Source organism: Hippopotamus amphibius, chromosome 2 (genome assembly GCF_030028045.1).
Source record: "Hippopotamus amphibius kiboko isolate mHipAmp2 chromosome 2, mHipAmp2.hap2, whole genome shotgun sequence".
Lineage (NCBI taxonomy): Eukaryota > Metazoa > Chordata > Mammalia > Artiodactyla > Hippopotamidae > Hippopotamus > Hippopotamus amphibius.
In genome coordinates this window covers 4,376,039-4,390,464 of record NC_080187.1, presented here as the reverse complement: position 1 = coordinate 4,390,464, position 14,426 = coordinate 4,376,039, and the positions used below count along the sequence as shown (strand labels likewise).

At 56.6% G+C, this 14,426-nt stretch overlaps 2 protein-coding genes across 3 annotated transcripts in view; one reads left to right on the top strand and one right to left on the bottom strand.

Annotated features, from left to right (window-relative positions):
• Positions 1–718: 718 nt before the first annotated feature.
• On the top strand, positions 719–7,290 carry BARHL1 (BarH like homeobox 1). Its single transcript, XM_057724771.1, has 3 exons — positions 719–1,184; positions 5,184–5,406; positions 6,996–7,290. Exons 1-3 carry the CDS (start codon positions 719–721, stop codon positions 7,288–7,290), a joined length of 984 nt encoding a protein of 327 aa, XP_057580754.1.
• Positions 7,291–9,388: 2,098 nt separating this feature from the next.
• Positions 9,389–14,426, bottom strand: part of DDX31 (DEAD-box helicase 31) — a 71,071-nt gene continuing 66,033 nt past the window's right edge. The window contains exon 20 of one of the 2 annotated variants that reach the window (XM_057724702.1): positions 9,389–12,655. In XM_057724702.1, coding sequence (XP_057580685.1) covers positions 12,469–12,655 — 187 coding nt within the window. In that variant the 3' untranslated portion in view covers positions 9,389–12,468. The remainder of the gene's footprint in view (positions 12,656–14,426) is intronic. The other variant, XM_057724703.1, reaches the window with a different exon arrangement.

Genomic DNA, 14,426 nt, shown 5'->3' with positions numbered 1-14,426 from the left:
AAGTGACACAAGTTCATTTTTTAAAGGAAGGGGGGGAGGCGAAGGCGCGCGCGGAGGACGGGCTGCGAGCTGCAGCCGAGAAGCCGGGAGGCGCTGTCCGCGGTGCTGACGGGCCCCCGGAGCGGCGGGGACGCGGAGAGGGGACCTCCCCGGCCAGGCGGAGCGCCATGCGCCGAAGGCCGCCGTCACCGCTATCCGCGGTGCTGACGCCGCCAGGTGTGCTCCGTTCCTCCGGCTGGTAGCGCGGCTCGGGCCCACTGCTATCCGCGGTGCTGACCCCGCTGCCCTCGGCCACCGCTCTCCTGGAGGAAGCGCGCAGTTTGGATTTTTAAAAAGCCTTCTTTACTGAGATTCCAACGTCCTCGCATCTCTTCTGTGCCAAAGGGGAGCTCAGGCCGTCCGTCTCCCCCTTTGCTCTCCCCAACTTGGCGCACCCTCCCTCCCATTTCTCCCTGACACTCCCACCCCCCCCACCCCCCCCTCGGCTCGGCGGCTCGGCGCGATGCTGCAGAAGACGCGCTGAGCCCTTCTGGATCTAATGCGCAGAGGAGGTTGGCCCAGAGCTCCCGGGCTCCCCCAAGGCTGAACTCCGTCCAAGGTGCCCGCAGGCTCCCTGCCCGCCTTCCCCATGCCAGCCCGCAGCTAGGGGCAGGGGCAGCGGCGGCTGGGGTTGGGGGTGGGTGGGGAGCTTTTGGGGAGGACAGGTCGCAGCTTGGCTATGGAAGGCTCCAATGGCTTTGGGATCGACTCCATTCTCTCCCACCGAGCAGGCAGCCCCGCCCTTCCCAAGGGGGACCCCTTGCTCGGGGACTGCCGCTCGCCCCTGGAGCTGAGTCCACGCTCAGAGAGCAGCAGTGACTGCTCTTCACCAGCCTCGCCAGGAAGGGACTGTCTGGAGACGGGCACCCCGCGGCCTGGCGGGGCTTCGGGCCCAGGTTTGGACTCCCACCTGCAACCTGGGCAGCTCTCGGCCCCAGCCCAGTCTCGCACCGTGACCTCCTCCTTTCTGATCAGGGACATCCTTGCCGACTGCAAACCACTCGCGGCCTGTGCACCCTACTCTAGCAGCGGGCAGCCAGCCGCTCCTGAGCCTGGGGGCCGTCTTGCGGCCAAGGCCGGGGAGGACTTTAGAGACAAGCTGGACAAAAGTGGCAGCAACGCCTCATCGGACTCTGAGTATAAAGGTAAGAAAACGGAGGTGAAAACTTGGGAGGGGAACACTGGTATTAAAACTGGAGTGCGCACAGGTGGGGACACACACACATTCACTCGGAGCTCCCCCCAGGGCCCAGGCTCAGCAGTCCATCTTGTCTGAGCCTTTCAGTCGGCCCTGTGGCTTTGCTTTTGAGCAACAAAGAGCCCAGTGGAGAGAGCGAGGAGACGGACGCTGCGTGCCCCAGGAGAGATTCCCCAAAACACACAAAGCAAACTTTCCGAACTTCGGTTGGGACTGTCCAACCTGCTGGTGGGCAGAAGCAAATCCCTATCAGGCCAGTGGCTCTTTGGGAAAAGACCTTGTGGAAGCAACAGAAGACCTAAAGCATTCTCTGCTTGAATGCCCTTTCATAAGGGTGAAAATCTAGCAGGAAATTTCAGCTGGAACCCTGAGAACAGTCAGAATTTTCCACACTTTAATTTGAATTTCCAGACAGGGAGGGGAATTGAGCTTTCCCTCCCGTTAGCCCTGGTGAGATCTGGGCCCGGGGAATCCTGCAAAAGAAATGCTCACTTCAAAGCAGAAACAGCAGCCAGGCGGCTGGCTGGCTGGGAGCAGGTTCAGAGGTCTAGTCGAGAGGGGAGGCCTCTGCACCCACCCAACTGTTCTCACTGGATTTGATTTTAAGTGCATTGAACAATCAACTTCGGATTGTGTGTGTGGGACCCAGAGATTCCTGGCACCCAGCCTGTACTGGGGTTGTTGTCCCTTTACTTGCCTTTCCACCTCTGTGAATCTTTCCGTTGCTGTTTCCTTTCTACCCCATCTTAACCAGGGAGCTGAGATCAGGCTTAAGATGAAAGGGGAAAGGAGGAAAGAAAGAAGGAAGAAAGGGAAAAAAGGAAGAGAAAAAGGAGAGAAAGAATTCCCTAATTTTGTTTCTTGCCTCGGGCCACTGCCTTGACTTTAACTCTTTGGTGAGGCCAGAGGCACAAAGTTCTTTCTTAGGGAGAAGTCGGGAGGCAGGAAGGGAAGGAGTGTCTGGGCTTGAAGGGAGAGAGCCCTGTGTCCCCACTGAGCAGAAGAGAAGGGGCTGGCAGAGGCTGTTCAGAGCTCTTTCAGCCTTAGAATTCATTCCCAGAATGCTTTCCATGAGATAAAACTTCCCTATAAAGGCGACTTCTTTATTTTCTTGGGGACCCTACACCTCCTGGGCCATATTTACACTAAGTCTTCACAAAAATTTAAGAAGCCTCATTTAACACTCTCCTTCCAACCACGAAGTCGTTTGTGGACATGGCCTGACCTCAAACCAAAACCCATTCGGGGGTCCCGCTCCACATCTCACTCCCTCCGACTCCCCACACAACTGGTGGAGACTCCGTCAGCCTCCCTGGGCCAGCCGCGCCGAGAAGACGGGCAGGTTGGCCTAGAACACCCAGGACGGAGGTCCAGACACATGGGGCCCAGTGGTCCTTGCTCCTCCCCCCCGGGGGCATGTTTAGAGAGGCAAGGAAAATTCGCCCAAGAGAAAGAAAGCAGTGGGGGGTGGGGGGGGGTGGAAGCAAGGGAGGCAGTGTAAATAGATACGTATAACATCACATTTTATTATTTCTAATTCTCAACAACACCCCCGTTTTATGGCTAGAGTAAGAGGCAAGACCCCCCCACCCCACCCGCACGGCATGCTTGTGTCTGGTGCTGGTGCTGGTGAAAGAGTTTGGCTCTTCTCTCCTGTTATTTTTTTGCCCGTAGGTGGGATTTTGAGGAGAGGTTTCGTTTAAGATAATTGGAATATCAATTTTCCTCTCTTGTCCCTGATGATATCTGATCAGGGAGGTGATGAGGGCCACTGTTCACATATCGCTTAAATAGGTGTGGAGCTGAGGAGGGAGGAAGGTCTCCCCCACACCCACACCTAGGCACTGATGCCTTTGCACCAACAAAGCCCCAGCGTGAAGAGGGAGAGGAAACGTCCGCCACTGAGACAGCGTCTGGAGCATTTCTCAAAGGTGGAGGCGACTTTTTCAGGAGTTAGGAAACCTTGCCGAGAGACAAACACACAGGGTGGACATCTAAGTGATTCCCCCGTCCACCTAACATGCTAAGAGTCATTTCCTCCAAGGAGGGCATGGAGGGGAGGTCAGCCCCATTCCGAGTTTCTGGTATCAAAGGTTCCTCAGCACAACATTTAAAGATGCCGAAACCCGGCTTTGAAGTAAGGCGATCTGCCCGCGTGCGCGAGCACTGGGTCTTGCCTGCAAGAGCTGACATCCGTGGAGGAAAAAAACAGTGCTTTGCTCCCAGCAGGCAGGGTAGGTGGGCCTGGAACTCTCAGGCATTGAGATCTGGGCTGAGCCTGTTTGGAGGCTGAGGCTGGGCAGCGGGCAGAGTGTGTATCTGAAGGCTCCAGCCTGCTCCAGAGAGGGATTAGAGAAAAAGCCCCCGGAGTCAGCCCATTCTTCCCAATACCCCAGACTCAACACCCACCCCACCCCCCATCTTGGAGCTCAGTCCTGAGAAATGCGGGATTTTCAGAAATAGTCCAGACAATCAGGTCAAAAAGTAAGCTTTCCACAATATCAAGTTTGAGATTTGGATAACTGTTTCCTCGAACTTGTTTAAATTTTACCTGCCTGGGATAGACACAGAACTGAAGCCCCCTGCCCCCCGCAATCCCAACACATTCCCATCTCCTGAGACAGCCATGTCCCAACGTGGCCTGAGCCCAGGAGGGCAGGAAGAGGCCTGCGCACTGGCCTGGAGGAGGCAGGAGGCAGGCGTGTGTCCCAGTGTCTCACCCGCCCAGTGAGCACTCTCCCGACTCAGCCGCCTGCGTGCACCCGAAGCCCGGCGCCCTCCCAGCCTCGAACCGCTGCCTTTCCGGTTGAAAAGTCTTGCTCCCTAGTGGCTCAATTAACCGGATTATTGTTTCCTACAGAGAGAAATCAACTCGCATTCAGCTGAACCCTGTCACTGCAAACACCATTCTCAATGAAACAGCATAAAGGAAAACGGAGAGAGAAAAAGGGGGGGGGGGAGCCCCAGCCCCCCCCCCACTGCCAATTTTGGGGAGGTGGTCTCTGGTTATAGCATCGCTTTAGCGGGAGAAGGAGGGAGGTCATTGAGCTTGTTCGATCAAGTGTGCATTTGCGGAGCAGTCAACCCCAAAGGAAAGTGCTGGGGAAGAAAGAAACCACATTGTCCGGTCCCATCCTTGTGACTCAGGAGCGGGGACCCTGCTGGGGTGTCCTGACCAAGGAGGGAAAAACACAACAGCCACAGTAGGCATCGTATTGACAAGGAAACACAGACCTCCGCAATGTGTGCATCCGAGGGCCAAACACGCGTCCCTTATTTTTCCAAGCTCTTCCTGTTTCCAGACCTGGGCGCCCGGTGATTCGCCTTCCCCACGGCACGTTGTTTGTCGTTTAAGAAACGGGGGAACCACCCCTATAGATTCGCACCCATACAGGGGCCAGGCGAGATGTGGGTGCAGTTATTTGTTCTTCAGGACTATGGTCCACTCCAGGGTGCACGGGTTTTTGTCCCTCCACGCGGGTTTTTCTCCCCAGACTCCGGCCCTCAGCTTCCTCCCTTCCTGGCCTAGATGCAGCCAGAGAATCGGGGCACAGTCCGGCAGCCCTGAGCATGCACCCGCACAGCCCACCGGGCTGGAACCCCTGGGTCCTCTCCCCTCCTCTCCCCTCCCCTGGCAGGTCCACTCGGTCGATTGATCGGTGGATCCGTTAATCCCTCCAGGGAAGCACCGGTACAACGCGGGAGCGGGGTGGAGTTCTCTCTCGGCTTGGAGTTACTTCTCTCGGGAGGTGTCAGTCCTCCTCGGTCTGGGGGCTGGGAGGTCCCAGCTCTGAGCTGCTTTGCCGCCGGCTCCGTGGGCTTGAGTGTGCTGGGAGCACCGCCGCCGCCACCGGGAGCCACGTTTACAAGACTGACTGGGACGGGCCGGAGGCTGGGGTGGGAGGGCGGCGAGGCTGGGCCCTGACGCGCGGCTGTGTCTCCGCAGTGAAGGAGGAGGGCGACCGGGAGATCTCCAGCTCCAGGGACAGTCCCCCCGTGCGCCTGAAAAAGCCACGCAAGGCGCGCACGGCCTTCACCGACCATCAGCTGGCGCAGCTGGAGCGCAGCTTTGAGAGGCAGAAGTACCTGAGCGTGCAGGACCGCATGGAGCTCGCCGCCTCGCTCAACCTCACCGACACGCAGGTCAAGACCTGGTACCAGAACCGCAGGTGAGGCCTGGCCGCCCGGCCGCGCGGGGCAGGGTGGAAAGGGCCCCCTCCCCTCTCCTCCCTGACCCTCCCTGGGACCCACCAGTACACGATCTGATGTGCTGAGGGAGGGCCCCTGAGCTTTCCCCGTTCTGTAAAACTGGGGAAACTGAGGCCTCAGACAGTGAAGGCCTTGCCCAAAGTCCACGATGAGGGAGAGCACAGGACTAGACTCAGCCATGTGGAGAGACAGATGTGTGGGCCACTGGAGGCCCAAGTCTGCCCACCCTAGCCACGTCCTACCTCCGCCATCCAGCCCAGGCGGCTGCTTGGGGGCGGTAGAGGGTGGCTCTGAGCTCCCCGGGGACTCTTCTGGCCTCCGCAGCCTTTCTAGCCCTGAAACGCAAGGAGGGAGGGGCCCAGTCCTAGCTCCTTGGGAACTGAGGGTCCCGGAGATTGGTGTTGGGCACTGGTCAGGAACCTGGTGTTTCCTAATCTCCCTCCCCAACACATTCACAGGATGAAGAGAGACACAACCCAGTACAAAACATGCACACAGCCACACACTCACCCCACAGCCACACACTCACCCCACAGCCACACGCTCACATCGACACAGCTCGCTCAGTAACACAAACACACATACACCGCCGTCACCCACACACTCTTAGCGGAGGCCGGAATGGTGCTTTCCATAAACAAGCCTCAGAACACGCTGCCCCATTAATAATAAATACTGATTACCGCTCCGGGCATCAATAATTAAGGCCCGTTACAGTAATTACACAATTATGATGGTGATGAGTGATTCAGGCAGGGAAGCGGGCTGATGTGGCTGAGTCCGACTCAGTGGGACCGCCTCGCTGGCCAGGTGCGCCCAGGAGTCCGGCCGCAGCCCTGGCAGCCAGCATGGCCTCCGCTTTCCTGCCTTCCTCCGACACTCTGCTGGTGGCCTCCCGGCTTCGGGGCCAGACAGACCGCAGGGCTCTCCTCGAGCCTCGGACCTGCGCGCGGAGTGCAGCGGATGCGGTGCGGTGGAGAGGGCAGGGGCGCACACATCCTCTCCCATCGCCATCTCTGGCCCGCGAGCTTCGGCAGAGGCGCCGCCAGCTAGGGTACCGCAGAGGTGCTGGCTCCCCGCCGGGGCCGGTGGTGCCGCTGGGACGATCAACCGCGCCCCCTTCCGCGGCTAGCGGACAGACCTCCGTGCCCCCGCATCCTCTCCAGGGCGATCTCGCCTGCCTAAGGCCTCCCCAGGGGACCGATGCGCAGGGGGAGCTCCAAGGGCAGAGCGGAGAGGTCAGACCCCGGGCTTTGGGGTAAGACAGCCTAGCTTAGAACTTCTCTTTCTAGGCCATGTTGAAAAGTGCGCCACGCCTCAGTTTTCTTGGGCATAAATGGGGCTAACAGCCACGGAAGGCCGGTGGAAGATGAAAGGAGCCCGTGCATGTAACACGTCAGACGGTGCCTGGCAGCCCGTAATTTATTAACGAATTAGTGTGACCCCTCCGGGCCTCCCTGCGGGCGCCCGGGGGCGAGCACTCTGAGGGCCAGGGGTCTCCGGGTGCCACAGTTCTGACCCCGCCTTACGCGTTTCCTTGGGTCCCTAGGACTAAATGGAAGCGACAGACGGCCGTCGGGCTGGAGCTGCTGGCGGAGGCAGGCAATTACTCGGCGCTCCAGCGGATGTTCCCGTCGCCTTATTTCTACCCGCAGAGCCTAGTTTCCAACCTGGATCCCGGCGCCGCGCTGTACCTGTACCGCGGGCCCAGCGCGCCGCCGCCCGCCCTGCAGAGACCTCTGGTGCCCCGCATCCTCATCCACGGACTGCAGGGCGCCAGCGAGCCGCCCCCGCCGCTGCCCCCGCTGGCCGGCGTCCTCCCGCGGGCCGCGCAGCCCCGGTGAAGCGCGCGCCCGCCCGGCCGTCCGCCGGCCCGCGGCGCCCCGGCCCCCGCCCCGGGGCTCCGCGCGGGCCCCTTCCGGCTGCCTCTGGGTTTCAACGCCCCTTCCCGGGGGGCCCCCTGTCCGGTCCTCCCTGGCGTCCCCGGAAGGGCCAAATGCCAAGTCTTCTGAGGCCCGGACCCTCGCACTGAGTTAACCCTCCCCGGCGTCCTCTCTCCCCGCCGCTCCATCAGGGAGCCGCTTCCACCACCGGGTGTACATACATCCCCCCGCCCCCGCGCCCCCACGCCCCTCCCGGGAGCAGGTGGGGCGACCCCCACGCTGCACTCGCCCCGTCCCCTCCATGCTCCAGCTGTACAACACGCCTCTCGCGCAGACCTGATACGCGGAGGGGAAGGGGAGTATGGGCCTCCTCCCACCCCTCCCCCAGCACCAGGGTCACTGGCAGAGCTGTACATACCGTGTGCAAAGTGTATATGAAGTTATTTATTCGTGACCCATGAGCCCGTGACTGTGTCTGTGAATCAGTGAGTTTGTGGCCTATGCCCACCCCCTCCCAGGCGGGGCAGGAAGGGGCCAGGGGACTTGCCCACCCACCCCGACCCCCAGCCCCCACCTCCAGCCTCCATCCGGGGGGCAGCCAGGCCCCTTGGGTTCTCTCTCTTTTTTAAATGTCAAAATAAACTTCTTACAAATGACCAGGCACCTGTCCGCGCTCCGTCGGTGGGTCTGCGCTCGGCCCTTCTTCCCCATCCCTCCCTAAGATTCATTTTTTCCCTTCTGGGACGAGGGCTCCTTCCACCCTCAAGAAGGAAATATTTCTGTCTCCCTCTATTCCTTGGTGCTGTGGCCGTGGGCAGGGGTCCCCCCTTCCTGGCCTCAGTCTTCCCATCTCTACAGGGAGGTAAGCATGCTGCTCCCCACCTGCCCCTGCTTCTCCATCTGGTTCCTCGCCGCTCAGCCGGTCCCGGGGGCCAGGGTGGGGGTCAGCGCCCGGGCTGGCTCGGCTGCGGGCCGGGCTGCGGTGCCCTCGCTGAGCTGGCTCATCTGGCCGCGACGAGGGCGCCGGCAGCTGGTGACCGGCCCGCCGGGCGCGGGGGCCGACAGATGGGCTCCGAGGCTACTCCCTCCGTCGGCCCCTCCGCCCCGCGCCCCGGTCGCGCTTGGGCTCAGACCGCTCACGGGCGTCGAGGTGGCCCTGGGCCCCCGCACCGGGTAGGACCCGAGGAGCCTTCGCTGGGAACCTGACGCTGCACCGGGTAACCCCCGACTCCCGCATCTTCTCACTCCCCTCTTCACCCCGGGAGTGCGTGGGGGACGCGACCCAGAGGGAAGCCAGACCCCAGCATCTGCCCCGGCCCCAGCCTGTGACTCCAAGGGTCTCAGGAGAGCGGTTTAAGTTTTGAGCCAGACTCCAGACCTCCGGTTCATGTTCAAAGGGCCAAGGTCACCTCCAGAGGCCGTTCCTCTCTGGGAAGGTGGGCTCAGGTGCTCCCCTGCCACACACCACCTGCAGCTCAGACTCCCAGGACATGCCCAGGGCTGGGAACTTTTGCGGCCCCTCCAGTTTTGTGGCAGGATTGCTCCGGGGGAGGACTGCCTGGTGGAGGAGGGCTGGGGTTCTGTTTAAACTCTCACTCCCCCAAACTGGACCCTGCTAGTGTTTCCTCCCCACCCCCAACACCCTCACACCACCGCTTTTCTTTCCTGGGATGGTGAGGGTATTATTCTAATTTTGCAAAATGCACAGCAGCTAATTAAGTCAAGGAGCCCCTCAGCTTTCAAGTTCTTTTGCATGTGAATGGGGGTTGGTAAATCCCCAGCTCTGGCTGGGGTGGGGGGCGGGGGGGTCTGTCCCCAACTCAGGGTTAATGAAGTGGGAAAGGAGTCTCTCACAGCCTCCTGCAAACAAAACCCCCCATGCAACAAACCCTGCCCAAATCCTACATGGATTGACTTAAACCCAGGGGATAAGTGCTTTAAATTAATCTCATTGAATAAGAATGAGACCAAACAAAACTCTTTAAAATCATATTAAAAATCTATCAAAGGACAACTTGCACTGGTGTGCTTTTCATTTTGTGTAAGTGAAGGCGATAGACTGGAGCAACCACCCTTACATTTACACAGCAGCCGTGTAAATCACAGACACATTCCCAACTATGTAATTGTCCTTGTACCTCCGAGGTGATTTCATATCTTACATTAATGAAGAACAAGGCTTCCCTACAAGTTTATAATTACAATATTTTAAATTGTCCTGCACTTCCCGTCTGTAATAATAACTTTACCGCCTCTGCAGTGAGGTGGGCTTCGGCTTTCACCCACTTAGAAGGCTAAATTGGTTTCTTGGTTCCCAGCCCTGGGGCTGGGTGAACTCTCATTTAAGATGGGGGGGGAGGGGGGAGGAGAGAATGAATGGGTGAGACCCCTAACAGGCAAGACAATAGAAGAGACACTGAGACAGTATCTCTACTCCTCCACCGACCCCTCCCCGCTCATAAACCTAGACTCCATGGGGGTAGGGGCAACAAAGTTGAAAAGAAGTTGAGGTTCTCCAACCAGCCTTGCTGCAAGACTTCTGGGCACTTTCGAGAAATTGAGCTGATTTTAAGGGTGCCCAGCCGCCACCACGCTGAAAGGCTTTGCTCTGAACTTCTCCTCTGGAGCAGATTAAGAGAGAAGGCGTCACCGTCATGCAGGGAATTTAACAAGACCAGTGGAGCACGCTTTGCAAGCAGGGCAACTTCTCCAGTGGAAAAAAAGCCTTAAATTTCTGTCTCCTGGAAGCGATGGTGGGATGTTAAAGGCTTCCGCTGACTTCGCGTTGAGCGGCTCAAGTACCAAATACCAAGGGTGCTAACCATTTGGATACACCTGCCTTAAGGGCTCTCATTTACTCCCCTTTCTGCCTTAATCTCGCCTCCCTTCACCACAGGGGGGAGAAAAATCAAAGGAATTCTCTGGGCTTTGTCAAAATGTCCTTTGCTGAGATTTGGTTGGCTCTGCTTCTCTGAGAGTGGAAGATGCCGTTTGCATTGCATCAGCGCTGCCTTAATCACTCACCAAGGGCTCTTTGCCCTTCAGTGCGTGAGAATGGGGGGCCCCCTCTGAAGATGTGCAGCCGCGAAGGGTTGCAAACATGAAGATGTCTGGGATTCAAAAAAAGCATTTTATAAGCCCATGAGGGAAAAAAGCTTTAGGCTGCAACATCCCGTGAAATGTCCAAATTCTCTTTTAAATGTGGGGATCAAGCTTATGACCCAGAGAAAGAGGTAAGTTTGGGAAATTAGCAAAAGAGGCACGATTAGAAACACACACAAAATTAGAATATGTACAGTGGAATTAGGCCAAAGCTTTGCCTAATTGATGCCTGAAATGTATAATCTGTCAAGAGCCATAAGAGAGAAAGAGATTTATTTTCAGGTTATTTAAATTTAGATAATATTAACCCTAAATCTGCTAAATCCATGTTTCTTTATTAACTGGGGGTAATATATTGATTCTACTTAGAAACAGGCCCACACAGCATCTATGGCAAGAAACCCTAACCTAAGTGTTAGCAAATTAAGAGTAAGTTTCCATCTCAGAATTACAGTCACTTACATGCTTTCCAAGGTTCTGGCGCTGCCCCCCCAGCCCCCGGACTGCAGAACTCTGCAGATTCACCCTTGAATGGAAAGAGGACTCCGGGGAAAAAATAAAAATAAAAAAGTAAGGTTTCTCTTTGATCATCCCAGATCACTGGCATTAATCCTGTTTCTCACACAGCTGGGTTTTGTTTGTAAAGTTTGATCCCTCATTTTCTCATCCAAATCATGTGGACCATTTTACACATGGAAATAAAAGGAAGGTGGAAGATTTGCCCAATGTCAGTGTAATTGTGCTGCAGGTTTACTTATTATTACTGTTAGAGATTTCACCAACTGTCCCTTTTAATTCCTGTGACAGCCAAGTCTGTGAGGTCAGTTTCCCTCTCACAGTCACCCTTACAATGAGTCCCTTCTGGTGTGGTGTCAGCCCAAGATCACCTTCACCTGAGGGGTGGAGGCAAGGACACCGACCTGCTCCCCATGGTCCCCGTAGACAGCCCACCCTGTAAATCCTCTCCTGGCCCTTGAGTTCACGTGGCTCTGGAGAGTCTTATGAAGGGGGTGCCTCGTCACCCATGCCAGGAACTTCGGGGTGGGCGGTGGGCTGAGAACAGCAGGAAAAGTGCCCGGTGGACAGAGAGGTGCAGACAGAGAGGTGCCAGGGCTTTTCCCCTTCCCCTTTGGACCCCTCTGGAGTTACCCGTGTCCAAATCTTACATTTATTGGGAAATCAATACGCCCCGGGGGGTCCTCTTTCAAACCTCCCAGAAAACACAATGGGGGAGGGGCAGCTGTGGCCCGGGCCACAATACAGACCCACAGACCTGTCTGGAAGACAAGAGGGGATTCGATGGGAGAGAAAAAGCTCGGGACACCGGTGCCTTTTGACTTCAAAGGCAAATAATAAAAAGGCAACAGTAAATCAGTTAGTCCTGAGAAAGCCCATTTTCCCTGGACAGGAAGGAGAGAGCATTGCATGTGAACGGGACGTGGTCTGTAGCCGCCTGTGCACAGGAAATAAGACCCCGCAGGCGTCCTGGACCCCCGCGAGGCTCCTGTGGTCCTTCTTGATAAAACATTTGTACCTCAAGAACATGATCTAACAAATAGTTTTTTCTCTTCTTTTACCAATTCCAGGTTTTAAAATCCTACTTTATAAAATTCAGGCCAATACATGCGTCGAGAGGGCAGCTTGAAGTAAACTGTGAAACCTCTTCAGAATGTTGTCACTAGGCAGGATCAAACCCCTTCCTGGCTACTGCAGGACATTAGGATTTTACATCAAGTCGTGGTGGGCACCGTGCGATCTGATGCCGCAAACCCGAGAGAGATCTTACACAGGCAGGTTCATCAGCTAAGCCATCCTGTGCTGACTGCCCCCCCCCCCCCCGCCCCGATTCCTCGGGCTGCGGCTTCTGTCTCAGGGACGGGTCTGCAGGGGGAGGCGGCACCCTTAGTTCTCACAAGGCTCCTCTGAAGACAACTGGACGCCCCCTCCAGAATCCACTCTGAGGCCCAGTCCTGTGCGGGCAGAGTTTAAAACTACTTTCTGGGAAGTCTCGTTCTCCCTCCATGAGGCTTCTGGGGTTTAATTTGTTCCCACGGCCGAGGCCGGGCGCTGGTTGCGGACGGCGCTGCGTGGCTGGCTGCCGGGTCCTGCGTGTTTGTTTTGCTTTTTGACCTTGGCGACGCTGGTCTCCATCCCACTGGAGTATTCCGAACGCAAGATCTCAGCAAGGCGCTGTTTACTCTGGGTCTTCCTATGAAGGTCAGGCCTGAAGAACAGTTAACAAGCAGAGGGGAAGGAAACTTTATTATTTTTTTTCTTTTCCATTTGGAAAGAGGCTGATGGTAGCTGGCTCCGAGACTGTGGAACTGACATTTTTGTATTAACAGAAGTACCATGCCTTCAGTAGCGCTTGTTTTGATATTCTATGCACCAGAAGATGAGATACGGTGCTGACAGATTTTCATAACGGTGGCAAAATATCATGGCATTTTTAAAAGTGAGCCTTTGTTCTGTGCTGTTTTCATGGGAAAAAAGAATGACACACACTCACAGGGATGGCCGATGAGGTGTATGATACAGCAGTTTGCCCACGGATGGGGGAAACACTCGCCCTGAACCTCAGCGACACGGAGCAGTCAGTGCCCGTCAGCAGCGCCCGGGAACCCCCCGTGCAGTTCAAAGCGGTCGGTCTCCTCCTGGGGACCCGGCTTGGCAGCCAGAGAGTGAGGGCTGGGGTGTCTGCCGCAGACGCCTCTTCACGGGACGAGGAGACGCTTGTAAGTGATTTCTGACCCCCAAAGACCCAAACCCAGGTGTTCCTGGGCAGCCCGGTCGGGGTCGACGCCAGGGATGGACCGCAGCGGCCCCGGGCACGGGAGGGCGGGCCTTCCCTGCCCCGACCCACACGTAAAATGCCAAAGGCTGAAGATCAATGTCAGAGGGTGAAGCCTAGTAACTGCTTTCAAAAGACAGCAGCCTCATCATTTATTTGATCAGAAGATCAGAGGGGGAAATTTGTAGACGTTCCGTCGTACACAGAAAAAATGATTATGAAAATTGAAAAGTAAAATAATGTTTCTTAAGACAGGATTTTAACCAAAACAACAGAGTCGTTACCACCGAATCCATCTTGCTATGCCCGCCTTCAACACCCACGTGGCAGTGTCTTGGGTTCTTACAAAAGGCAGACGTTACCCTCTGCTACTTACATTTACAGCATTTCCTTTGCTGTAAAAATCAGAGGATAAACTAGACTAAAAATAAATATAACAGAACTGCTTTAAAGCTCAAGAATAACAGGACTAACACTGTGCTAGTGAACGGATCAGGAAAGGGACACCACTGTGACGAGGTTCAAGCAACCACATCTCTTTACCCTCACAATGCAGAGGGTAGGGTGCGAGCGACGCAGGGGCTCAACCCGTGTCGGTCACACAACGCTTCCCACCATGATAAACAGGGAGAAATGCCAAGTCAACCTGTGCTGGAAAAAAGACTGGAGGCAAGACGACAAGAGGACCCGTATTTAAGGGCCAGGAGCCTGCGGTAACCAGAGTGCGTGCACGGGCAGGGACAGGACCTGGTGGGAAGGTTAGAGACACACAGGGAAGGACCGTCTGGGCTCTGCCTCATCGCCTCTGATCTTCACTCTGCCAGGCAGGTATGACTACCGTCTCATTTTACAGACACGGAAACCAAGACTGCAGGAGGGTAAGTAACCTCCCCAAGCCCATCCAGCTCCTAGGAGCAGAAGCCCAGGTGCAAACATGTGACTGATGGACTCAAAGCCTGAGCTCTTCGCACCAGGTAGCTGGTCCCGGATGGAACAATCGGGCGGGACAGGAAGGTCCAATGGGATCGAGGGTGACAAATGACCACGGTCCGACACGGAGGAGGCCTTCGTGGTCTCACAGGAATGTTTCAGTGGGACGATGGGGGCAGAGGCCAGATGACAGAGGGAGGAGCGAGCGGGGAGAGAGGAGAGCTGATGGGTGAAGGAGGGGCCGGGGCCGGCTCTGTCGCTCATTAGCTGAAAG

Excerpts from the sequence above, each read along its gene's own strand:
- BARHL1 (XM_057724771.1), top strand. The coding sequence starts at position 719 with ATGGAAGGCTCCAATGGCTTTGGGATCGACTCCATTCTCTCCCACCGA. Across the intron at positions 1,185-5,183 it reads ATCGGACTCTGAGTATAAAG|TGAAGGAGGAGGGCGACCGG; the intron begins GTAAGAAAACGG and ends GTGTCTCCGCAG. Across the intron at positions 5,407-6,995 it reads ACCTGGTACCAGAACCGCAG|GACTAAATGGAAGCGACAGA; the intron begins GTGAGGCCTGGC and ends TTGGGTCCCTAG.